The following is a 25,223-nucleotide window of genomic DNA, read 5'->3' as shown; positions in this document are numbered from 1 at the left end:
GAGTGCGCCGCCCATTGGCTGGCCGCGGGGTGGGGTGTGGGCAGGAGAAAGAAGCGCGCGCGCGGGCTCGGTGAAGTTTAGGAGGTGAGCGCGCCGCTGCGCACGCGCCCGGGGCGGCGTGTGGGGCGGGCGGGGGCTGCTGTGCCTGCCGTGCGCCGGCTGAGCGAGCGGGGCACGCGCGCGCCCTGGGGGCGGGGGCAGGCGGTGCGGGACGGCGCGTGCGGAAGCAGCGGCGGTTTGAAGTTTTGGCGGTTGGGCCGCCGCCGCCGCGCCGTGATAGTGCCTGGCTGGGTTCCTGTCTCCCCCCTCGCCCTCCTCAGGCGAGTAGTGGCGGGACGGGGCTCAGCTCTGGGGGGACCGGCTCGGTTCCTCCTCCCGCCCCTCGGGGCTTCGGGGGAAGGGGCAGGCCAGCCTCTTCCCTTCTGGGGAAGAAGGGGTCGCTCGCTTGACGCTTCTCCCCGGCCCGGCCCCTGGGGTGGAGACTGTCGGCGGGCGACGGCCGCCTTCCCCAGCGGAGCCGCGCGGCCGGGGCGAAGCGGGACCTGCGTCGTTCGCGGGGTCGGTACGGGATGACGGAGGGGCAGGGCCGGGGTCTTCGGCGCTGAGGTCAGCGGCGCGGGCTGCAGCCGGTTACGGAGCGGCTGGGGATAAGTCACGTTATGCCGTTTGTACCCCCCCCCCCCCCCCGGTGCTTTGCTGCTGTAGAAATGGAAGGCTGTCTTCGTCCAAGCAGCTTTACAGGCTAAATATAGGTTGGCACCTCTCGCAGCGTCAGGGCTCTAACTTGCAGTAGTGCTGCTCTTTTTAGAAAGTCCAGGGGGTTCATAAAACTCTGTGTGGTGCCCAGAAGGCTTGGTGGGGGGCAAGATTGGGAACAGTTTTTTAAACACGTTTGTGGATGAAGTGGGGGTTTGCCGAAGGACATTGGCTGTTGTGTGGAGATACTTTAGTTTTGAGAGCACTACTGTGATTTATGTAACTGTATAGTTGCTTTGTTCTTATTTTCAGATGCTTCTGGGCTAGGGCTGATGCTGTTGCCAGGCAGAGTGTTATTTTAAGCAGCTTAATATTGCACAGGATAATGGAAGACTTCAAAAATATTGCTGATGAGACATTTCCAAGCTTCCTGGGCAATTCACTGAGTAGCAGTACAAGTGTAATTTTTGAAAACGTCACAATTTCCTCAAATCCTGGCTTACCTGTTGCAGCTTCAACTGTTGCCAAGAGTAAAACAGGCTGTGACAACAGGTGAGACTGTCAGTTAAAACAACTTAATAAAATAAAAAAGTTATAAGAAAATACAATAGACTTTTAAAACATTGGACCTTTGGGAGGGATTTTTTGACATCTTAGTTAGTGAAAAATCTTGGTTAAATTCATCCCTGCTATAAAATACTCTTTAAAGGGTAATTGATTAAATTTAAAGTACTTCACTTTTTAGATTGAAAAGATAATGATGGAAAGTTTCCTTTAACTCAATTCTTCAGAGTTTATTTTATTCAAGATTGAGATCATTTAGGGAATAATATATATTTTTTTACATGTTTTTATGTTCAATTAACTAAATCTTACACATTTTAGAAAGCGTACTGTAAGAACTAGTACTATATGGTTACTGGTTAAAATTTAACATGTTTTATAATAATTTGTTCAACATAGGGTAGAGCAAAGAGTAACAATTAGAAACCTGTGGTCGCTTTTACTCCTTTCCCATGTTATTTGTCAAGAAGTAAGATGAGACTTTTATACTGTGTCTTTCCAGAACTGTATATTCCAAATGGGACAGAATCTTGCCAAATCAAAGCAATAAGCACTAAAAATGAGAATGAAGTGTCTTTTCCTCTCTGCCCTTACAGGCTTTCTGATGTCCAGGCATCTTATTTAGAAGAAGGTAGACATTCACTTCCATCAGGATCTTCTCACAGTATTCAGTCTGACCCAGAACCAGTGGAGAGATTTGCCCTCAGCTTTCAGGATGACATGTAAGTGATGTTATCTCACCTTTCTGAAAAGAAAATTGAAATGACAGCTGAAACTAATTCTGTCCTAAAATGCACATAATGATATATAGGATATGTAGACATACATGTACTATTAGGTAATGGTCTGATACTTAAGAATTTAGAAAATAACCTTGGCAGCTGTAAGAGGCAAATTTTGGATTTTGGGTCTTGCATAATAATAATTATGGCTTATGTAAATCTAGCTTATATTTACTTAGTTTACATTAATTTTGGATTAAGCTGATGTTTCTGGTTCATGTCATATATACAAATAATGGTTTCCACTTATTTAAACTTGTTTCAGTTAAGCCTCATGCTGTTTACATACAGAAAGGAGCATACATTTTTACTAACTTTAGCTTTCTTGTAATTTCAGTGTTTACTATTTCTAAGGAAATAACTAGGGTGTGTTGCTATGTAGGGACCAAATCGATGAAATTACTTACAGCATTACTAGTGGTAGAAATGTTGGAAGCTGTCATATAGATTATTCTAAACAAGATCAACTCTGTCCCTGTTGTTGTGAGAGAAGCAGCAATGTGCACCTTTCTCGCTGATAAAAATGCACTACAAGCAAGATGTCCCAAATAAAACAAAGAATGTAAGATTTAAGAGAGCGAGTCAGCTTCTTGCTTGTACTGTAGTAAAAAAAAAAAAAAAAAAAAAAAGAAAAGTGGAACAATGGCATTTTAGGTTTTTACCTCTATAAAGAAAACTATTTGAACATTTAAAGTATTAAAGCAGATGTATGGTTCAGTTTACTCAGTGTGGAAATTCTGACATCTTACATAGTTAGTCTGGCTGTGTTCTACAGGATTCTATAAAACCAGAAATGAGACTTCCTATCCTGCAGAATTACGATAATTGATATTTAACAAAACTATACTGAATTTTAATAAGTCATGTTCTTTATGATTTAGGCCCTGATTTAATGTTCTGAAAGGTATGGTGGAGTCTTGGGTTTATGATAATCTTGTTTAGTGTTTGTGTGACTTATTCTCAACTGGATCATGGAATGCATCCAGCATAAACCCCTTATGCTTATCCCCCCTTTTTGCAAAAAGTAAGGGAAAACACCAAACAGAAAAGCAGAGAGGCAATGATACGGTTAGCAAAGTTACCTTGGGCCAGTGTTTCTGTGGAACACTTCAGATTATGAAACTGCAGCCCTGTCGATCTTTATAATTATTCCTTTATTATAAAATGGCAGATGACAGGTCTGTAGAATCTGTATTGATCAGGAACGTCCGAACTTATAGAGACAAAGGCATTAGAATTGGAGAATATATCAAATTTTTCTATTGAGAGATGTTATATACTAATGTTGATTATATATCTTATTGAACAATTTTTCATTGAAATAATTCTCTTTCTAGGGAAGTTGTTGCACAAATTGGAGAACCTCAGCCTACTTCTGTTAGTCTGAAGGAGTCCTGCTCAGTATGTGGAGAGGAAGACCAGAATGTCATGGAGCATTCAAATCACAGTCAAGATACCTTGCTTGAGGTATTACCAGTTGAAGGATTGGAAGGTACTAAATTTTGAAAAAAATCACATGCTTATTCTTAGCGTAATTAGCTTCTTATGCTTTAGGTGTGTTCTCTTGACCCTTTCGATGTTTTGTGGCTTAGTGTAAATAAGAGATTATTTTTCAAAACTCAGTTTTTAGGAACTGAAAACTGAAATAGCTTGTAGTTGATATGTTCTTAGATTTGTCCCCAAAGCACAAAGCCAGACAGGATGCTGGTGAAAATCGTTTATTGTAAGATACCATAACTAGAATGCTAGTAGGAATCTGAATTAATTTCAGGAACTTCGCTCGTGAAATAGTATATGTAAGTTGTTTTCAACCCCTTCTCTTTCAGTAGGTGCAAGTCTACAAGATTATATTTTAACTAATGTCTTTTTTCCTGTCCTGTTCTGATGGGTGATATATGGTCTTTATCTGCAGCTCTAGAAGCTAGAAATTCATACTTTTCTAGTGTGATGATGCATAAAAAAGTAGTTTGGAATACTTACTGTTAAAACTAAGTTTTCTTGAAACGTGTAGAGTGGTGGAAGCAAAATAGTATACTGTAGCTTGTTTTAAAAGCATGGCTATTGATATTAAACTTGTTTGTTGTTTACTTATGTTGATCCTGCTGTTAGATTCCACTGCTTCCTTAAAATTCAGTAAATACGTTTAGTAAATATATACTTCTAGTCACTATCCTGCTCAAAACTGTATCAAATATTTGCATAAGTTTTCATGAGGTAAATATTAATAATAATTTAATAAAGAACACTTTATGTTAGAAAGGAGTATATTTTGTAGCATAAATGGGCCCTCACAAAACACATTTCTTCCATCAGTGAACTGTTGACTTCAGTTGTTTATTTTTGTAGTCTTGAGGAAATGGCAGTAATCATGGCAATAAAAATCTTGACATTTTGGAGAACTAGGGCTGTCTGGTGTTTGTACTTGATAATGTCCAGTGGTATTCTGATACCCAGTTTTAATTTGTAGTTTATTCAAGGTTTAGAGTTGCAGTTGAGTCTGCTTTTTATTCCTATCTATGACTTAAGAATTGGGAGTCTTTTTTGCTAAAATTGGTACGTGCATGTCTAAAACATTCTCTATCTAATGGGACTTGCAATTTGATTATGGATGGATATATTAAAAAGAAAAGTAGAAGTTGCTTGGAATTGTCCCAGTAGATGAAATGCAACAGTGGGGCACAGTGCTTGTTCCTAGTCCTACTTCTGCTGCTGTAAGAACCTGGGATTCTTTGCTTTCTTTTTACCGCCTTGTAGAATTTGTTAAGGCAGTGATTGTCAAATGTGTGGGTTTTCTTGTTTTTGTTTTTTTTAACAGTGCTAGTCCTGAGGAAGCCCTGCCTTTTTAATAACTTCCAAATACTTTTGAAGTCTCAGTCTGCTCTTCTTTTACAGGATAACTAACATTTAGTGGCATAACATAATAAAATACTGATTACACTATGTTCTTTTGTTCCAGATTTGTCAACTGGAACACGTTTTCTTCCAGGCAGTAAGAATAACAAGGTAAAAACTCTTCTAAATACAGGAAAGGTTTTCTTAATAATCTTATTAGATTATTAGAATTAACTCTGAGAGGAGGAGGGAGGAAATTGAACTCTTTATTGTTTTATATCATGTATTTGTCGAGTTTGTAAAGGTGCTAGCATCATGAGTGTGTCATGCCTCACTCTCTGCCTTCTTTTCCCAGATCACTTAATGTAGTTATCACTGTGGGAGCATGACTCCACTTGACCTTTCTCTGCTGTTAAAATTGTTGTTTATTCCTGCCTTCCGTTTGCGGTCTTTTCTTTATGTAAGGACCTTGCTTCCTATTTCAATAGTAGGTTAGCTTGATGAAGAGCCTTTGCTGAGAAACCATATTGAATATTTCTGGAAACTGAGGTGGACAATCTCAACCTGATTTGACTTGCCCCTGTACTTGTTAATTGCTTGAGGAATAGTGGATTAGGGAGGGAGGACTTCTTCAGTATCCTCAACATAGAAACTGCACCATATCTAGGAATCCAGCCTTTCTGCTGCCTCTCAGTTTGTGGCGCGCGTGTGTGTCTGTGTCTATCTCAGAACTAGCAAGTGACTCCATCACCTATTGACAGGTAGGGCTATGCTTCAGCTGCTTTCATCTACCACGTTAGAGAAGGTGGCGATGATTGGCATGGAGACAAAAGGCATACAGGCACCAGAGGTGATGTGCCTGTTATAGAATGCAGCCAGATGCTGTCCAGGTGTATGGTCCTTGATGTGTCAGCTGATATTTACTAAAAATGCTTAGCTTTTTTTCATTTTCCTTTATCTAAGGAACACAGTAGATAGTAAGTAGCAGTTGAATGCTGGCAGGGTGCCATTTGAACACCCTACTTTAAGTTCCTAGAAAAATATTTATTGTCTACTCATTACTGAACTTTTGCTTTTGATAGGTGTCAAGTATGATGTATTTATTACAAAAGAATCCGAGACAAGAGCCAAAGCAGACATTGCATCATGCTGTTTTAAAAAAATGTTCATATATATAAAAGATTTAATAATTACAGTTAAGTAGATTAAGTTGAAGTGCTACTTCAGAAGCAGTTTAGTATGTTATTTGAAGAAATTAGAACAAAGCGTTAATTTGGGGTGTACAGTTTCTGCAGAAATATAGAAATGTATTGAGGGTTGTCCTAGTTTGTACCTTAAGGTGGGGTTGCAGCTTAATAAATGGAGGGGTTAATTTATACAAGTGTAAATTCTTAATGTGATGGTTCAGTATTTTGGTTCTGAAATCTTTACAAGTTTCATGCTGTTCAGTTGCTTTTTCTTCTAGCTCTTTTATCATCTCTATTTCTTGCATATATCCATTTTGGAAGCTAGATTGAAGATTGGCAAAGTCCACTGGAACTAGAATGTTGCTAGGATAAGACAAAAAAGGGGAGTTTCAGAATGTTATCAACGTCATTAATTGTTTATAAATAAGTGGATTTATACAATAACTAGTAACTCCTAGAAGCATTCATATATAAGTGTTTTCCACAGGTTGGTGCATTTGAACCTACTGAAAAGCTGATAGAAGGTGAAATCTTAAGTGAGCATCTCAGCACTAGCCTTTCAAGTTTTTTAGAGAATGAGAAACTTTCATCTCTTGCAAGCTTAGAAGGAGACTCCACTGGTAAGTATATTTATAAGTCCATAGCTATCTGTGGGTATTTGAGTCTAGAATTCTGACAGTGTTACTGTCTACTTAAGAAGGGTATTGTTTTAATGAAGTTTTTTTTTTTATGGTGTTACACTTAATCAAAAACTTGTATTAGGAGAGCAGACTTTGGCCTGTTCAGGGACCTGCTTGGAAGAGTCCCATGGGGTCCTAGATAGGGTCCTAGAAAGAAGAGGGTCTGAGAAAGCTGGTTTATATTCAAGGATCACCTCCTCCAAGCTTGAGAGTAGTCCATTGCAATGAGAAAGAAGTTAAGCAAAGGGAGCAGGAGACCTGCATGGATGAACAAGCTGTTCCTGGCAGAACTCAAAATGTAGGAAGGAAGTATACAGAAGGTAGAAGCAGAGACAGGTAATCTGGGAGGGATATAGGGATGTTGAGTATGCAGGGACAGGGCTAGGAAGGCCAAGGCCGATCTGGAGTTTAATCTGGCGAGGGATATAAAGGACAGCAAGAAGGGCTTCTATAAGTACATCAAAAGGAGAACTAGGAGAAGTATAAGCCTGCTGCTGAATGTGGCAGGGTCTCTGGTGACAAGGGATGTTGAAAAGGCAGAGATACTAAGTGCCTTCATTGCCTCAGTCTTTACTGGTAAGACCAGCCCTCAGGAATCCCAGGCCCTGGAGAATAAGTCTGGAGAAAGGAAGACTTTCCCTTGGTGGAAGAGGATTGAGTTAATGATGATTTAAGCAAACTTGATATACACAAGTCCATGGGCCCTGATGGGGTACACCCATGAGTGCTCAGGGAGCTGGATGATGTCATTGCAAGGCCATTCTCAATCATCTTTGAAAGGTCATGGAGATCAGGAGAGGTGCCTAAGGACTGGAAGAAAGCTAATGTCACTCCAGTCTTCAAAAAGGACAAGTAGGACCCAGCAAACTACAGGCCAGTCAGCCTCACCTCAATACCTGGAAAGGTGATGGAGCAGCTAATTCCGGATACCATTTCCAAGCACATGAAGGACAAGAAGGTGATCGGGAGCAGTCAGCATGGATTCATGAACGGGAAGTCATGCTTAACCAACCTGATAGCCTTCTCCAACAGAATAACTGGCTGGGTAGATGAGGGGAGAGCTGTGCGTGTTGTCTACCTTGACTTCAGCAAGGCTTTTGACACTGTCTACCATGACATCTTCACAGGCAAGCTGATGAAGTATGGGCTAGATGAACAGACAGTGAGGTGGACTGAAAACTGGCTGGATGGCAGAGCTCAGAGGGTTGTGATCAGTGATGCAAGGTCTAGTTGGAGGCCTGTAGCTAGCAGTGTACTGCTAGGGTCAATACTGGATTCAATTTTGTTGAACTTACTCATCAGTGACCTTGATGAAGGGATAGAGACTACCCTCAGCAAGTTTGCTGATGATACAAAACTGAGAGGAGTGGCTTATGCACCAGAGGGCTGTGCTGCCATTCAGAGGGACCTGGACAGATGGGCAGAGGGGAACCTTATGAAGTTCAGCAAAGGCAAGTGCAGAGTCCTGCACCTAGGCAGGAATAACTCCATGCACCAGTACAGGCCAGGGGCTGACCTGCTGGAAAGCAGCTCTGTGGAGTCCTGGTGGAGAAGTTGACCATGAGTCAGCAATGTACCCTTCTGGCCAAGAAGTCCAATGGTATCCTGGGGTGCATTAGGAGGAGTGTTGCCAGCAGGTCGAGAGAGGTGATCCTCCCCCTCTACTCAGCCCTGGTGAGGCCACACCTGGAGTGCTGGGTCCAGTTCTGGACTCCCCAGGACAAAGAGACATGGAGCTACTGGAGCGAGTCCAGCATAGGGCTATGAAGATGATTAGGGGACTGGAGCATGTCTTCTCTGAGGAAAGGCTGAGAGAACTGGGCCTGTTCAGCCTGGAGAAGAGAAAACTTAGGGGAGATTTTATCAGTGTGTGTAAGTATCTGAAGGGAGGGTGTAAAGAAGATGAGGCCAGACTCTTCTCAGTGATGCCCAGTGACAGGATGAGAGGCAACAGGCACAAACTGAAACGCAGAAAGGTCTATTTGAACATAAGGAAAAGCTTTTTTTTGCTGTGAGGGTGACAGAGCACTGGAGCGGGTTGCCGAGAGAGGTTGTGGAGTCTCCTTCTCTGGAGGTACTCAAAAGCCGCCTGGACAGGGTCCTGGGCAATGCGCTTTAGGTGACTGAGCAGGGGGTTTGGACTAGATGATCTCCAGAGGTCCCGTCCAACCTCAACCATTCTGCGATTCTGTGATTAGGAATATTAAAGAAAATTAGTATAGTTCGTCAGAGAAACTGGCTGTTTTAAAATACTATTAGGAGTGAGAGGTTATGGAATTTGTTAGAGATGATCAGAATGGGAAGTTTAATCTGAAAACTCAAACAACGATTCTCAGTTGCTAGTGTGAATTAAAAATATAGGAAGAAAAGTAGGCACTCATTTAATAAAGTGGTAACTGTTGATACAGTTTCAGTTGGAATTAATTGAGCTGAACACAACTTTTATGATGAAGATGTCGTCCACACAGCACAGCTGGCAACTCTTCTACTGGAGTTTTAGTCCAAAGCTCCTTAGGTGCCACATATGCAGGGTGAGACCTAGGTTTACAAGCAGGAATACAAGTGAAGCTTGAGTTTTGTATAATGAAACAAGGGTTTTGAACTTCCTTGCCCCGACAGTGGTTGATGCTGAAAGATGGACATGTTCTCATTTATTAATGCAGTAGACTTTGCACATAACATGCTCCATGACAGGATATGTTCTCAGATGCAAAGAATGGTGAAAGCAGAGTGATACATAAGTTTACTGTAGTCTGAGTTCAACTCTGCAATGGGGTAGAGTAACTGGATTTCTCCATGTCTGTTGCATTTACTGATGTAATGATTTGCTTTTGGAGCCTTGATTCTTTCTTGCTTGTTGCAGAGCTTTTAATTTAAATTGTGCATTAAGTGTATAAAAATGAAGCTACTAGACTGCTGAGTAGAAAAAAAAAAACAAAAAAACAAAAAAACCCCACAGATCCTCTCCTCTCTCCCCCTGTGTGTGCCCCCGCCCCAAGATGGGATTAACTTAACCCTTCTACTTGGGAGTTATTAGTCTTTCATTGGAAATACTTTCTTATTCAGGGTTCCAGTGATGATGGAGCTGATATTTTTATTTTTCCTGGCCAGTGGGCAACTTATGTTTTATCTTTTAATTCTGCATTCAGTGTTAATTTGATAGCCAGAGAGTAATGAATATTTTTAAAATTAGGGAGGAAGTCTGTGGTATCTGAAGCGAAGGACATTAACCTACTTTACAGTTATTTGGGAAATAGCAATTATTATTTAAGAAGACATGAAGGCAGAGCTAAATGAAAACCATGTTGCTGTTAATTTGAGTTTAAATGGTGGATTTTTGTCTACCATTCAGATAGCTAGCTAATCCTTCTATAATTTTTAAAGCACCCTGTGGATGTTTGTTGTCAGGATAGGTATTAGTTCTCTTACAGACTGAAGAGATTTAGCCTGCTGCAATCCCTCTACCTCCTCCAGTATCATAGTGCAAGCAGAGCTATGATTCGTATTTTTCATCTACTGACTGTCAAATATAACAGATCTGATCACCTTGCTATAAAATCAAAGTTGCTGAGCATCCGTAGTTTCCAATTGGCTTAAATTTAATTTCACTGAAAGATTAGAACTTGATATTTCTGTAAATCAGGCTTTAGTCTTACAGGACACCAAACAAAACCAGAAATGCAAAAAATAATGGTTACTTATGTGTATTTTCTGTACATTCTTGGCGCTGTGTAAATTTCCTTGGCAGAAGGAAATACTGAGGAAATTCCTGAGAATGATATTTTATTGGCAGAAGAATTGACATACACAGTCCAGAGTCAGAATCGTTGGAGAACTGTCACCAGCAACCTGAAAACAGATGTTTCTTAAGTTATGTGGAAAACAAAATCTGATTGTGAGCTTATAAATACAGGGCCTGTTTGAATATACTGTTTTTTATGAAGAAAAACCACAAGCAGTCTTGTTTGCTAGAATTGAAAGAGTAAAAAATAAAGATGTTAGATTTCCTCTTGAATTTTACAGTAGTTATAAGAGTGCTTTTAATCATGTCATAAAAAGCTGACTGATGTTTAGTTTTAAAACAAACCAAAAACCTGAGCTCCCTCCCCCCAATCAAAAAAAAAAAAAGTATGAGTAAACTTTTCACTTACCAAATAGCAATAGTGCTGGTCTTAATAGCATGTTACATTTTTTGTCATTGAAACAAAACTGCTAAAATCACTTCCAGTATTGTTTCAGAGATGTTACTATATTTTACTCTTTGAGTATGTGTGTGATTTGCTGGCTGGAATGTGGTGGAACATGGATTATGAGAAGAAGAGTTACTTCACCTGGGAGTTAAGATGCTGGCATCTTATTTTGCTGCGTACCACTAGTCACAGAGTAAAAGCCAATTACATGTTTCTGCGCCCAGGTATTTTGAGGGAAAATAAGATAGTGCTGCTCTGACTATGTGAGTGTGTTATGAGAATCAATACATTAAAGATTGTGGATTTGCTGTGACAGAGGCATTGTAAAATATCTGTGGAGGATGAATGGAATTTTTTCTTCTGTTTTGATAGATGATGATATTGATGATGAAGAGTTCTTTGATCACCAGCTAGAAGCCTATTTTGAGCAGCTGGTACCACCAGAAATGACAAGAGGAGACACCAACATGCAGGAACTCTCAGAATGCTGTACAGCAGTGAAGCTTTCTGAGAATGGCTTACTTCAAGTAGGTTTCAAGTGAAGTTCAAAGCTCAGCATGCCTAATGGCTCTTCAATATGGTGGTATATTGAATGCTCTCCACCAGGGGGAGCACTTCCTTTTCTTACAAACCCAAATACTATGTTGGAGAATAGCCTCTGCAGCAAAGGATTTTTTTTTATTTAGTAGCAAATAAAGCTTGAAAATAGAATCAAAGCAGTTTGATTAGGATTTTGACTTCCTTTCCCCTCTGTCAGGTTTTCCCGGGGGGGGGGGGAGGGGGAAAGAAACAAATTAACCTTTCTCTTTTTCTTTTCCCCTCTTTCTTGTAGTGCAGATCTAGCAGCTGATACATCTGTTTGTCACAGGAGTTCCTGCTGTTTATGGAACAAGGAATGGGGGAGTTGGTTAAGTAGCTGCGTGTGGCAAGAGGTGTTAGTCTGGGAGGTTTCCAGCAAAGCTGAGGAGTGTTGTGTTATAGTGCCAGCTTTATTCAAGTCTGTGTTTGAGTTTGCCATCCCTCTCTACCCTCACTCCCCTTTCTCCTGTAGGTAACCTTCTCCTTTCTACTGGTAAGCAGTTTTGGTAAAAGATACTGTGCAGGTCAGTTCTGTGGCTTTATCCTGCAATGGAAAAAAATCCCCAAACCGTTAAGATTTGTCTTGTCTTTGGGATGATGGAGGCTTGTCCTTAGAGGAAAACATGCAATAACTAATGTAGCATCAGTAGTAATTCCTGAAGATGGACTTTTTACTGGATTACTTAAGGCTGCATTTCGTAATCCATATTACAAAAAGCATATTTTTAGATAAAAATTTTCTACCTCTAAGCTGTGGGATAGTTTGCTATAAAGAAAAGGAACAATGTCCTGAGCAGCACATTAATTGAATATACATTAGAATATTAGTGTGTGATATTGAATTGTGTTAGCTTCACCTTTCAGAGTAACACTGAAGGAGGGTATACATCAGCACTTGCTGTAGTTAGAGCTAGACTCTCTGACAAGTTTAATGCATATTGAAGTTCACTGCACCCTTTCTGGATTGCTTTTTAGAGTTTTGGACCATCTGTGCTAGGTTGATCTTATTGCACCTTTGAGGCATTCCCTGGAAGTATGATCTGTCTTCTAACATTGCTTCCTTTTCCAATTTTCCCGTGGTTATTTTTAGTACTAAAGATGGTGAGATGTTGTAGATAAGCATTTGGAATCCTCTCAAGTCTCCCAAAGAAAAGTGGTACATATTGTCTGTAGGTAAGCAGATGCCTGTACTGGTACCATGGTTTTGTGAAGACAGGATTTAATTTTGAATAGGAATTCTCTGCTTTCAGAGGTTGCTAATGAGGCATAAGGAGATGTCTAATATTCATGAAGTGCTTGTTTGCCTCCTTTTCTTTTTCCCCCACTAAACAAGCTGGCCAGCTGAAGGGAAACTAATGGCATCTTTTGATGTTGCTTGTAATTTGCTCTTAATTTCCAGGAGTTGGGCATATTGTCTCTGTAGTAACTGCTTAATTTGAATCATGCTTTCTGTGAGAAAACGACTCTCAGTAGTTTTGACTTGTTGCGATTCTTATTTAGAATTGCAGTTTCAACTACAATGTTCAAAAGAAAGAATGGAGCTTTCTTTCAAGGCAGCAATTAAACTTGTTGAAAATGATCTGTACTTGCTCCTGACAAAGGTTTCTGTTTTATTTTTAATTTCTGTACAATATTAAGATAACACTAGTACAAATGTTTATTTTTGTTACCATACAGCTAGTTTCATAAAAGCTTTTGGATCACTGTTTTATTATCTTCAGTAGCAGTCTCCAGCGTTTTGTTAAGTGTATGGCATCGTGGAGACTTGTCTTTCACAGTTCTGCATGTGAAGGGTAAGCCTAGAGTAGCATCTGGCTGCCTTTTAGTCAGTCATTGAGCAGCAGTTCACTCTATCATGTACAGATTGCTTGGGGTTAAAGGCCTTTCAATTTTCTTGGCTTCTGCATTCTTAGATGAGATCCTGGCAGTTGCATACTTGGCCAAAATGGGAAAATGTGGCGGATTTAAAGCTGTAGACCAACTGTAGCTTCTGAAAATAGTATTATAAAATTGATTATTGCTTAAAAATAGCTGTAGCAAGTAGCAGAGATTATAATTCTGTTGAGGTGTTGCTTGACAAATTTGGAGATCTCCAGCTGACATTGTAGCTTCCAAACTGTGGAAAGTAGTATGTTAATGCTTGCAACAGTAGTCTATGCAGGCTGTCAGTTGCTGGATAAGTCTTTTATGGATTAGCCACTTGTGTTGGAGCAGTCATTTGGTCTGTAGGCATGTACGTGAAGAAAGCAATAGGTGACTGTTGGAGACTGTGTGGCTATTGAGAAGAGAGAATAGCGGAGTGTTGTAAAGGATTGCTCAGGTCCTCTCTACTTGTATGATGAGATGTTCTTGCTTCACTGCTGTTGTAGATAGTGGGGTTGGTACAACAGATTCCAACCTGGAGCTGGAGTCCTTGTCTGCCAATGTGCTCCAGGAGGTTGAAGGGGAACAGGAGTAGTATGAGATGGGAATTGATGCCCTTGTTAAAGGGAATGAAAGGATATAACAGGAGGAAAGAGAAGAGATTGTCCATTTTGTTGTGTATGCCCTTAGTGGGAGCAGATGAACAGATTAGCATAGCCAGAAATTATTGCCCTCATTGATGCTGCTAGCAGCCATAGTTGCCACTGGTATTGGCAAATAAGCAAGCTAAGTTGATAAACTCTTTACTGGAGAATGTTTTAACATTGTAAAATCAATGACAGCTGAAGAATTTCTTTATTAAATGTATCTGTTATAGTGGAATTTAAATCTTAATTTTTAGGAGAACTTTCAGGTTCCTGGTGCTTATCAGGCTGTGACAGGAGGAGACCCTGGCACTTCTAGTGATGAAGATTCACAAAAACAAGGGATAACTGGATGTCCTGCACAAAGAGAAATGCTGCCAAGAGCAGTACAGCAGCTGGTAGGGAATTGTCATTTAAGTTTCTCTTTATCGTATCCAGAGTAAGACCATATTAAAATACGGCAGTTCATTTGAAAATTTGTTACTGGTCGAACTAACAGCCTAAACTTGCACTGCAAAAAACCTAATAATACCACTTTGTTTTTAGGTAAAGTTTTCAAACATAGTTAAGTTAAACTGTTTTGTACCTGTAGTTATTAACGTAAACAGCTAACAAATGCAAAACTTCTGATACTTCTTTTGGTTATTATTATTGTTTTCTAAGAATTCCATGACTGGTGGAGATGTGTTAGATTTTTGCAGTGCTGCTGAGTTGAAGTTAGATTCGCTGTATCTTCAATGCATGGATAGCCATAAAGCTGACGTTCTGGGTGCTCTCCCAAAGCAAGAAATAAAGTCATCCGAGTGTCGAGTTTCTTCTTCTGATGCAGAAGTATTACACCCAGCAGAAGGATTTTTGAAGTATTACACCACTCCTAAGATTCCTCTTAGTGCAGGTGCAGCTGCAACAGATGCAAATTCAACTGAATGTGAAGTTGGTCTTGCTGATACTTACCTGTCTCCAACTGCAGACAGCTGTGAGGATATATGCTTAACTGCAAAGGACAAAGGTAGGTTGCTTTAGAAATAGCTCATCTACAGCTGAGACCAAACTCCGTTGCATGAAAAAAGAAATTAAATTGTAAGCTATGCCTTTTTTGTTCCTAATTGTGCAAGTTAGCAAAAAATCCTACCTTTCTTTGTAAATAAGATATGTGGATGACCTTTGGCAAGTGAATTCTTTCATACCCAAACTTAAGAGATTTTGCTATATTCCTTTTATCTTAATCAACAGTGCAGCATTTGATGTCTTTCAGGTAATACACCACACAGCATTGTTTATCAAAATGAAGAAGGCAAGTGGGTGACTGACCTTGCATATTATACCTCATTTGATGAAGAGCAAGATTTAAATCTGTCTGAAGATGATAAAATAAATGAGGAGTTCATAACTGGATGTATGTAACCTTTTCCTTCTTATCTAACTGTTATCTGTAGTACAGTGTTAGGTAAACTTTCTTCCTCCTTGCTCCTTTCTCACAAATCGGTGTTTGGTGTTGTAAAACTTCCAGTCTTTAGATATTACAGACTATTCGAAAGCTGATATTGATGATAGTTTATAGTATTATCATTACCAGAGTTGATGATAGTGGTTTCTTTCTGTTTTCCATTCTTCCAGTGAAGAGTTCTTGTTTTGTTTGGAATGTGTACTAACGTGTCACTGGTACCTATTGTATAAGTATGTTCATGCTCATTATTTGGATTTTAATTATTATTATCCTTTGATTCAAGAAGAATAAACAATAGTCATTCTGTATTGCTTGATGGTTATAATACAGGAAACCATTGTAAATGATAAATTACTGCGGCACTGACTAGAATGTGAAAGTGGCTGTTGAATTCACTAGCTGGTGATTATGCAGATCTATTAAATGTCCTAGTGTTTGGTCGTCTTAACCTAATGGTACTGCAGTATTATGGAATTTGTTGGGGCTTACTGGACTCCATCTCCTATCAAATTTAAGGCTCTTTGAACATCTGTCTCCTTAGAAATTTGTTCATTTTCTTTATACCATCTCAGACTGATCTTCATGGTAGCCTGTATGTTCGTCATCTGTTGTGCAGACTTGGTAGTATGCCTGTAGTATCGTAGACAAATGGTTTCTTAGCACAAAAATGCAATATGATTATCTATTTTAATGGACAGAATTAAATAATGTATGGAACAGTATTTCTCCTAATACTCTTCCAATGTCCAAAGTTGGCATGTGGATGAGCTAATGTATTCTGAAACTGTCTGTTATTAGATATAACCACTCAACATTAGTGTTTCTTTCAGAGAGGATGATGTGTATGTTGGTGTGTAGAATTGTTTATTTTGAATGCGAAATCAAACGGGGTTGAGCTGTTGAAATGATGTTAGTCAACGCTGTGGAGCTTTCTGTCAAAACAGACAAATGAGATTCTGTGTGTTAGAAACTCCTGTCTGTTATGCCAGCAAAGCAGCACTCCATTATTTTCCAAATCCTAGCATATTTTAGACTCTTTTCTGCATCTCAAACACAAGTTGTCAAATGGTTCGGATAGTTGTTTGCTGTAACTCTTTTCCAAGGCTCTTCAGCTTTTTCTCCACATGTTGGGGGGGATGTTTTTAAAGGAATTCTGCTTTTCAGTTGATTAGCTTACCTCTTTACATGGTAGAAGAGCTGTGCTCACAGATTCAGCGTGGATAGCATTTTTCTGGCTCCTAGTTTGCCTGTCTGCAATGCTCAAGTATGATGCTTGACAGCTGAGAGATTTATAGAGTCAGAAAGGAGATGTTACATGTGATGCTTCTGAGTCTCATTAATGAACAGGTCTGTCTCCGTGAGCAAACCATGCACACTGTATACAGTTCCTTGTATAGAATAGTGCAGAATTGCTCACTTGACAGAGTTGGCACTTTAGAAAGTCCCCAGAATGCCATATGGCTTATACAGAAGACTAAAGATGAACCAAAATTGATTTGGGGTTCAACTGGATATAACATTGTCTCACTGACAGTGCTAAGTTGCCTCTAGGAAACACAGTTGGATCTCTCAATAAAAAAGTATTCCAGTGTGTTATTTTCATTAGAAGTACATATTACAACTTTCTGTAAATAATTTTATGGACAAGAAGTGTATTCACTTATAACTTTGCATCCATTCTGAATGTATTCCTCCACTTATCTTGTGTCTTCCATGTGTAGGGATGCTGTGTGTGCAAGGTCACATACTTAAATGTTGTAACATGATTAATGATATATTAAGATGGAAGTAAAGTGATACAGCAATACCTCTTGGTGAGCATTTCACAGAAGAGACTTTAGGTATTCATTGTTCTGTAAATGCTAATTGCAAAAATAATTTAAGTATTTGAATTTAAAAGAAGCATTAACTTACTGTGTCTATGAATTTGCACAGGTATTTCATGAACTGGTATAAGCCAGTCTGTTTTGTTTGCTTCCATTTACAGGCATCACCTTGACCAAACTTTCAAAACCTAGTGTAGTCAAAGTTTTGTTCGGAGATGGCCATGTGATGCAGAAATCTAGCTAGTGAGGAAGGCATAATCAATAAGCATAGCTTGGTTTGGGGTTAACACCAAAAAAGAGAAGTTTCTTTATTCATCTCCAGGTTGTCTATCTAAATACTTTCTATTTTGGCTCCTGAAGTTGCAGGGTATACTCTTTATTTAAAAAAAAAAAAAAAAAAAAAAAGTCTCCTATAAACTTCTTGTACTGTAATTTGGTGGAATAACTCCTGTTGTGTCCCAAACAGTCTTGGATATAGAATTAAGTATTGTGTTGTTTTTCTCTCAAAGTTTAACTTGATGCAAAATACTAACAATGTCACTTAATTACTTATGCTTTATTTTAATAAATGTCCTCTATGATTTGAAGCTGAAGCAGTAGCTATGATTGCACAAGACCAGGAGGAATTTGAAAAAGCACACAGGCTTGTACAGGTAAATAATTAACTCAATGTAAATACAGTAATTCTCTAATTTATTTGCAAGTAACAACTTCTGAAACCTCTTCATCTGCAGGCAGAAAAAATAGACTTTTTAAATGCATCTGAATTAGCAGATTCTTCATGGAAATCTGCCAATGGCTGCATTCTGCTGAGAACATCTGATCTTAATAAAGATGCCAGTTATTTACGCTTGTCTTTGGGAGAGTTCTTTGGTCAGAGATCTGAAGCTCTTGGTTGTCTTGGTGGAGGCAGTGATGTGAAACGGGTGCGTACCTTAATACTAGGAAGCAAGGAAATTACAAGAAGAAAAACACTAGCAGTACTTCTGTTTTTATATTCTCTCTTTCTTCTGAGATCTGCTTTTCTAAGTTTACTTGCTAGGAAAATTCTGTATGTGAAGTGACAGATCTGGACTGATTTTTGTTTCCAGGTTGGAATTTTTGATGTGTAGTGACTGGCATGTATTATCAGTGAATGCTGATCTTCATATTTTTTTCTGGAATGTGTGAGCAAGGGGAGGAAGATGTCAAATGTGCTTGTTCTTTAGTTGTGTCCTGGAGAATGGGTAGATTCAGCATGTTCTGTCTTGGTGCATTCAAAGGCTGAGTGGCAGAGCATGCCTCCAGATAGAGTTGATGAGAGCATGTGTACTTTGTTTTGTCTGACTAACTTGTGTGTGTGTGTGTATACACACACACACATACGCTTCACATAAAATACATATATTTGGATTAGGCATTTGCCAGGCTGGGAAGCATACGTTATTTCCCAGCCATACGAGAGCAAAACATCAATTAGGGAGGTGTTGTGGCTGAAATTGTTTTGCAGGCCCGCTATTTACTAATCCTGTATTTTGGGGTAACTTTTTTTTTATAGCCATCTTTTGGTTACCATATTACATCTCCGAAGAAAAGACCACCTGTTGCTTTGTTAAGCCAGTCTGATGCATCAGGAAGTTATGCTGGCCAAGAGACTTCACAATTTTCTGAAGTGTTTTCAGGTAATAACAGAACAGAAGAGACAGCCTGGGTCAGTGGTTATATGCAAGTAATTTTTAACTAATGTTGTAACTAGTGAAGATGATATTAAAAGTGATCTGACACAGAAACTCCAGCTTTCATTCATGAAATCATTTTCTGGTGTTAATACCCCTCTCCCCCTCCCCCCCATACAAAACAAATGAACCAAGAGAAAAATAAAAACAAACAAAAACACACTTGTAAAAGAGAGCATTCTAATACTGAAAACTAGCCTAAATTGTTTTGGTCATTTCAGCATTTCCAGATACTGGTAAACTACCAGAATGTACTGTAACACTTCGTCCGTTCACTTTTCCTATTGGAAAAGTCATGTAAATGTGTTGCAAAAGGTTACTCATATCTAGAAAAATGAATTATTTGTCCATGTAATTATAGAGGATGGTAGGGAAGGTTCTGCTCTCCCTCCTTTGGAAAACTTGCACTCCCATGATATCTGCTTACTTAAAAGTAATAGTTCAGAAATAGATGCCTCTGAAATTTCATAGGTAAAGATTACAATATTTGTTTTTGATGCATATATCTGCATATCTACCTAGTAAAGTAATTTGAGAAAATACTTAATCCAGGGAGTGCTTGCTTAAAAGATCAGGAGTGCATTTTAAAGAATCTCTGCTCTTGACATAATTGTAGCAACGTCAGTCTTTGTGAACCTGCTTGTAGAGCCAGTGCAGTGACTTAAATGCTTTTTTGCATCTGTGAAAAATAACTGTATGGCTTTTATGGACCATACTTCCTTAACATTTTTACACCTGTGATTTTTTTCCTTATGCTGAGACCTTTGAAATATTTTTAATGGGTCTCAAATAGTAACTAAAAATATTTGGTGTTAGTGTGCTTTAATTCACTATATAATAGTCTGGATTTCTGTCAGAAAACTTCTAGGAGTTTGTTGAATTTATGATCTATGTTCAGTTAAGTGACAGCTACAGTTGTTACTTTGAATAGTAGGTAGGTACCCTAAAATGTTCTGCAGTTCTTTTGATGTGAGAGTTGCTATAAATGCTTAGAGAAAGTAAGCATTTAGGTCACTTTTTGATAAAAATATTAATAGTTGCTGCCATCTGATTTTTCAGTTGCACTGCTAATAATAGATTTTTATCATCAGTATCAGTATGCAGTACCTCTTTAGGAGCAATAGATGGAGAAAGTTGAGAAGTCAGCAACCTGGAAAGGATGTTACTTGAAACTAGGTATATCCAAACCCCAAATATCTACTAAAAGCAGAACAGAAGGTTTTTTTTTTGTTTTTGTTTTTTTTTTAACAACAACAAAAAAAACCCCAATCTCTCTTAAATACAATCCTTCAGAGTCATCAGTTCATTGACATCTGTCTGTGTCCAAACCTGTCCCCGGTACAAGAAGAGAAAATTGGTTTTATTCAAATTGAGCTGTTCTGGTTTCTACTGGAGTCAGATCTGTATTCATGTTATCATTCAACAAACACAATGTAATGAGAAGGTTTATTTAGCTTATGCTGAAGTGATACAGCTACCTGAAAGTAAAACTTGAGTGTGAACATGAAGAATGATACAGGAAGCAGTTGATACTATTAGACTTAAAGCCACAAGATTTGGTGTTGTGACTTCAGAACAGTCTTTTCTTTTCTTTTTTTTCGCTGCAGAGAACTTGAGGTGCATGCATGGCATAACAGTGCAGGCATTTAGACAATTTACTTACTGAAAATTCACTTTTTCTTTTTTCTTAGATGACTTGGGTGTACATATAAAAGAACATGCAAATTCTGCTGATTGTGAAAATAGATGGCATAGAACGGAGGCTGCAGCTGGAATACATAAAAGGTTTAGTACAGAAACTGCTACCAAAAGTAAAGCAAAGGTATTTATGTGTATTTTCTACTAATTGTAAATATGAACTTGAACACAATTGGAATGACTGTTAGTATTACCGGGTGTTTCTTGGGATAATGCTAAATTTGGACTGTGTCATTAACTTACTGCCTTGCATTGTATTAGTCGTTTGAATCATAGTAGGCGCACTGTTTATTGGCAGATAGTTTCATTAGAATGCCATGACCCTGTGGAGAATCAGATGTTACCATCACCACCTCATTTTACTTCCTTTCCCCCACTTCAGGAGCTGCTTGTCCTGACAGCCCATTATTTTATTTTTCATAGATACTTAGATTATTGGTATTGTGTGATCTGGAGCCTGCTTTTCAGAACTGCAGCTTTGTCTTTCCCCGTGGATTTTTTTTTTTTTTTTTTTTTTGCTTAAAAATTTTTTTTGACCGAAACAACTTTTATTTAACAATTGAATGAGGTCATTTATTTGATAGAAGACCAAAATAAGTATGTGGCTTAAGTCTGAAAACAGTATATTTTCAGTTTGTGAATCCTAGACTCGTGCCTCCTCTGCCTTGACATGTAGTTTTTTGCTGAACTTCATGAGGTTCCTCTCTGCCTATCTTTCCATCCTATCGAGGTCCCTCTGAATGGCAGCACAATCATCTGGTGTATCAGCAACTCCTCCCAACTTTGTATCATGGGCAAACTTTCTGAGGGTGCACTCTGCCCCATTGTTTAGGTCATATAAGAACTTGAGTTCATTGGTAGAATAAACTGTGGAAATAGCTCTGTCTTCCACTTGTAGAGAGGCAAGTGATTTTAAAAAGTTAGCCGAGATAATGCTGTATATTTAGTTAGGGTAGTTTCTTCTCTGCTATGTATATGTTCCTGAGGGGAGTTTAATCCCAGTTCTTCCAACTGAATTACAAGAGACATGAAGAGAATTTTAACTGTAGTTAAAATTCTCCCAAGTTTTATATGAGCTGGGGTATCCTAACAGGCAGTCTTTATTTAGTTCTGGAAATACTTTTTTTTGTGGAATAGATTTATAAAGTCAGTGTAATGAGAAATTATGCCTTTTGCAGTGTTCTTTCTTGACAGCAGATTAAAAATGTGGTAACAATGTGGTAAATGCGTTAGTGTGGAAAGAATGTGCTGAAATGCAAAATAATAATTAAAAAAAACCCCAAAACAAAACCCGAAACAAGAAGCTTCTTCATTTGATGCTTAATTCACTTTGGTTTGTCGTAGGATGGAATTCATAAAGGCAAGCTTGAAGATAGTTCCTCTGATCATTTGGACTCTGTCTTGAGTATTAGTACAATTGCCTCTGCTATTGCCAATGCTTCTGCCAGTACTGATCCTTCCCAGTTAGCTGCTATGATGATGGCACTCTCAAATAAAAGTAAAAAGAAATGTTTCCTTCCTGGGATTGTTAAAGACATGGCACTATCCGCTAATCGGGTGTCATCCAGCAATGTGGAAAATAGTGCATTTGATATGGAAAAATATCTCAAAAAAACAGATGAGATGGGACATGAAAGTGAGCATGAAAGTATTGTGAAACATGAAGCATCTGTCCAGAACTTTATTTATGATAGCTTTTTAGTGGATAAATATAAAAATCAAGATATTCTTGCAGAAGACTTGTTAAATAATCATGACAAGCAACAAGAAATAGAGAAGCAGTTTGTGGATTATTTTCGTGAAGAAGGTGGCATTCGGGATTTCTCTTGTCCATCCAATGTTCCCAAGGATGAAGACAGAATTGCAAATAGTGCTAAATGTTCAGAAAAATTATCTGATTTAATAAATGGTAAACATTCACAGTCAGTGAGAGCTAATCTTGTATCAGATATGCTTGATACCCCAAACTCATCTACTGGAAATGGAGCAAAAGCATGTGGAACTGCATTAGCAACAAAAATGGAAGTGGTGCACGGAGGTCAGTTTGCCTGTCAGACCAATGTTCTTACTACTAGATGCTGTTTTAGGGAAGATGCAGGAACAGTGGGTCAGGCAACAGATGCTGTTCATGAACCATGTAATGGTTTGGTGAAAAGAACTACAGGAAACGCTATTTCACTCAGCAGCTTAAACCCTGCTAAGCAATCTAGCACGTATATGTCAGTAAGTCCTACAAAAGCAAAACCTGTGCAGAAACTGAACAATGATGAGAAGAAGCAAGGTGGAAAAACACAGAAGATAAACAAAGATGCTGGTACTGTTTGCAATGGGAATGTGAAACATGTAACTTTTGAGAAGCTGTCTATGACTTCCCAGAATAGTAGTGGTAAGTAAACCTATATAAAAGTAAGCAGTTGCAGAAAAGGCTGTTCTTGAAAACACTTGTTCACTGTGCTTAAATAAATATTATTATTAAATTCTGTTTATTTACCAGAGCATAAACCCATTCTGTCTGAATGTGGCTCGCAGTCTTTAGAGGATGAGCAGTACAGCTTCAGACCTTCAACTTCACCACTAATTCACTCATCTCCTAGTGATACTTCTGGAACAACGTTTTCAGGGTAAATTTCTTGGTGTAACTTATAAGAATTATTAATGCACCGTGGTGATTTTTGGGTGATTAACTTTCAGTTGAAATGTTGTTCGTGACCTCTGTTTATAGAAGGTGCTTATTGGGCTATGACTTCATTCATAGACTAAGCTTTCTGTTTGTTTTTATTATGTATGTAGGGAGGAGGTCTTAAGCATTTGTTGACTTTTTATCTTCCTCACTGGCATGATGAGACTGAGATGCTGGATGGGAATATGCTTTTTTCTGCCTGGGGTTGTCCAGTTTATAACCTAAAGGAAGAATGCAAAATACCCGGCTTGTTAGTTATTCAGGTAGCTCAGACACCTAAGATTTTGTGATGCTAGAGCTGTAAAATGCCCTATTTATTTTACTGTTTTTTTTACTGTGATTCATCTAATAACTACCAACCAAATAGCTTTTATTTCTATGGTACACTTGTTATACGATACAAAGCTTGACATGTCAGTACTGATGATGTTTAGTTGCTTCGCTTTGCCATAGTGAAGTAGATCAGGAAACATTCATTTATAACCTACGCTCTATTTTGAAACTGCAACTTGTATCTAGGGTTTGAGGATTTCCTCGCAACTAAAAGGGCAACATTTTGAAATGAGCTTTGTGCGCCTTTACTATTCTTGGTATTTTTATTATTACTATATAAATATAAATTGTAAGATTGCCACTATGATAGTTTTCTTTTTAACTTGAATTAGGTGATCATGTAATCTTTAACATGTTTGACTAGTTTGGCCAGTAGCCAATGGCTATATATACTCTTGTAAAAGAAGAGATGCTGATTTGTTTGGCTTGACTGTTAAGTTCACTATTTGATGTTTAACTGCAGTTGGTTTGTTGGAGGTGGTATTAGAATCATGAGGTGTTTGGTATTTCTCAGAAATTAAAATTTTCAGACATACATTTTTGCAAGTGTGGAATACACTAAGATTTCTGGTTAAAATGATCAGTGATTTAATTAAAATATTTTCATGTTATTCTTCTCTTGTTTGACAAAAAAGATCCCATGTTCTCGGGTGTGTGAAATGAAGGGAATCTGATCAGTGAATAAGAAATACCAATGCATGATGCCTGAAATATTGAATGATTTCATTTTGGTATTCTGCTATCTAATTAGATGGTGTATTGATTTGCTTTTCTATTAATAAGTTGTATTGTTTCTATGACCTTAGTATCTGAGTTTGGTTTTGGAACTCTCACGCTTTGCCTTATGAATTTATATCCAATGAAAATGAGTTGTATGTGCATCAAGGCCAGAATTTGTAAAGGTTAATTGATAGTTAAAAAACTAATTTCTGCTGATTGTACTAAACAAAACAGCTCAATAGGCTGATTTAAAGTAGTATAGCTAATGTGTAGCATTCATGTTTTCTTGGTCAGCAATGGAATATATTCCATTATTGACATACTTGGAATCTGTTTTTCAGGTCTGAGACTGACTTTATTTGTACATCACATTGCTGGAAGTCCTGCAATGAGAGCATACTTCCCCAGTCAGTGTACTCAAGTCCTAGCATGAGCAGATTAACGTATGTCTCTGCATCTGACAGCACCCTTAAGAATACAGCCATAATACATCATCCAGAGATGAGCTGGGTAAGAGAATCTTTAACAGTAACTATATGCTAACTGTATGCTGTGTGTCTACGTGCATGAGCGTGTACGTGTATATAAAAAACTATACTTTTGTTGGTCTCTAGTGAAAGCTTAGTGAGGCCTTCACTTCCTCTTAGGAATACCAGCAGCAACTTTTGCTCATGCTCAATCTATCAGGAAAAAGGAAGGGCATGTTCTGGGCTAAAGCCATTTTCCTCTAAGTCTAGCTACTCTGGTAACACAGGGGAATATCTGTTCTTTTCTGTCTTAATATTTC

The 25,223-nt window shown here is 38.5% G+C and overlaps 1 protein-coding gene across 6 annotated transcripts in view; it reads left to right on the top strand.

The window, feature by feature from the left end:
* Nucleotides 1-25,223, top strand: part of CEP192 (centrosomal protein 192) — a 72,992-nt gene continuing 47,769 nt past the window's right edge. For 2 of the 6 annotated variants that reach the window (XM_064507168.1, XM_064507172.1), the window contains exons 1-17: nt 1-84; nt 1,009-1,248; nt 1,857-1,982; nt 3,380-3,534; nt 4,999-5,045; nt 6,549-6,681; nt 11,304-11,458; nt 14,275-14,415; nt 14,681-15,026; nt 15,273-15,413; nt 17,879-17,943; nt 18,025-18,216; nt 18,828-18,951; nt 20,697-20,827; nt 22,048-23,089; nt 23,198-23,324; nt 24,778-24,946. In XM_064507168.1, the coding sequence (XP_064363238.1) occupies nt 1,082-1,248; nt 1,857-1,982; nt 3,380-3,534; nt 4,999-5,045; nt 6,549-6,681; nt 11,304-11,458; nt 14,275-14,415; nt 14,681-15,026; nt 15,273-15,413; nt 17,879-17,943; nt 18,025-18,216; nt 18,828-18,951; nt 20,697-20,827; nt 22,048-23,089; nt 23,198-23,324; nt 24,778-24,946 (3,261 nt within the window). In that variant the 5' untranslated portion in view covers nt 1-84; nt 1,009-1,081. The other 4 variants (XM_026094334.2, XM_064507169.1, XM_064507171.1 and 1 more) reach the window with 4 other exon arrangements.

This window comes from Dromaius novaehollandiae, chromosome 2 (assembly GCF_036370855.1).
Source record: "Dromaius novaehollandiae isolate bDroNov1 chromosome 2, bDroNov1.hap1, whole genome shotgun sequence".
Lineage (NCBI taxonomy): Eukaryota > Metazoa > Chordata > Aves > Casuariiformes > Dromaiidae > Dromaius > Dromaius novaehollandiae.
Note: the sequence above shows the minus strand (reverse complement) of the source record. Positions and strands in the feature narration are given on the sequence as shown.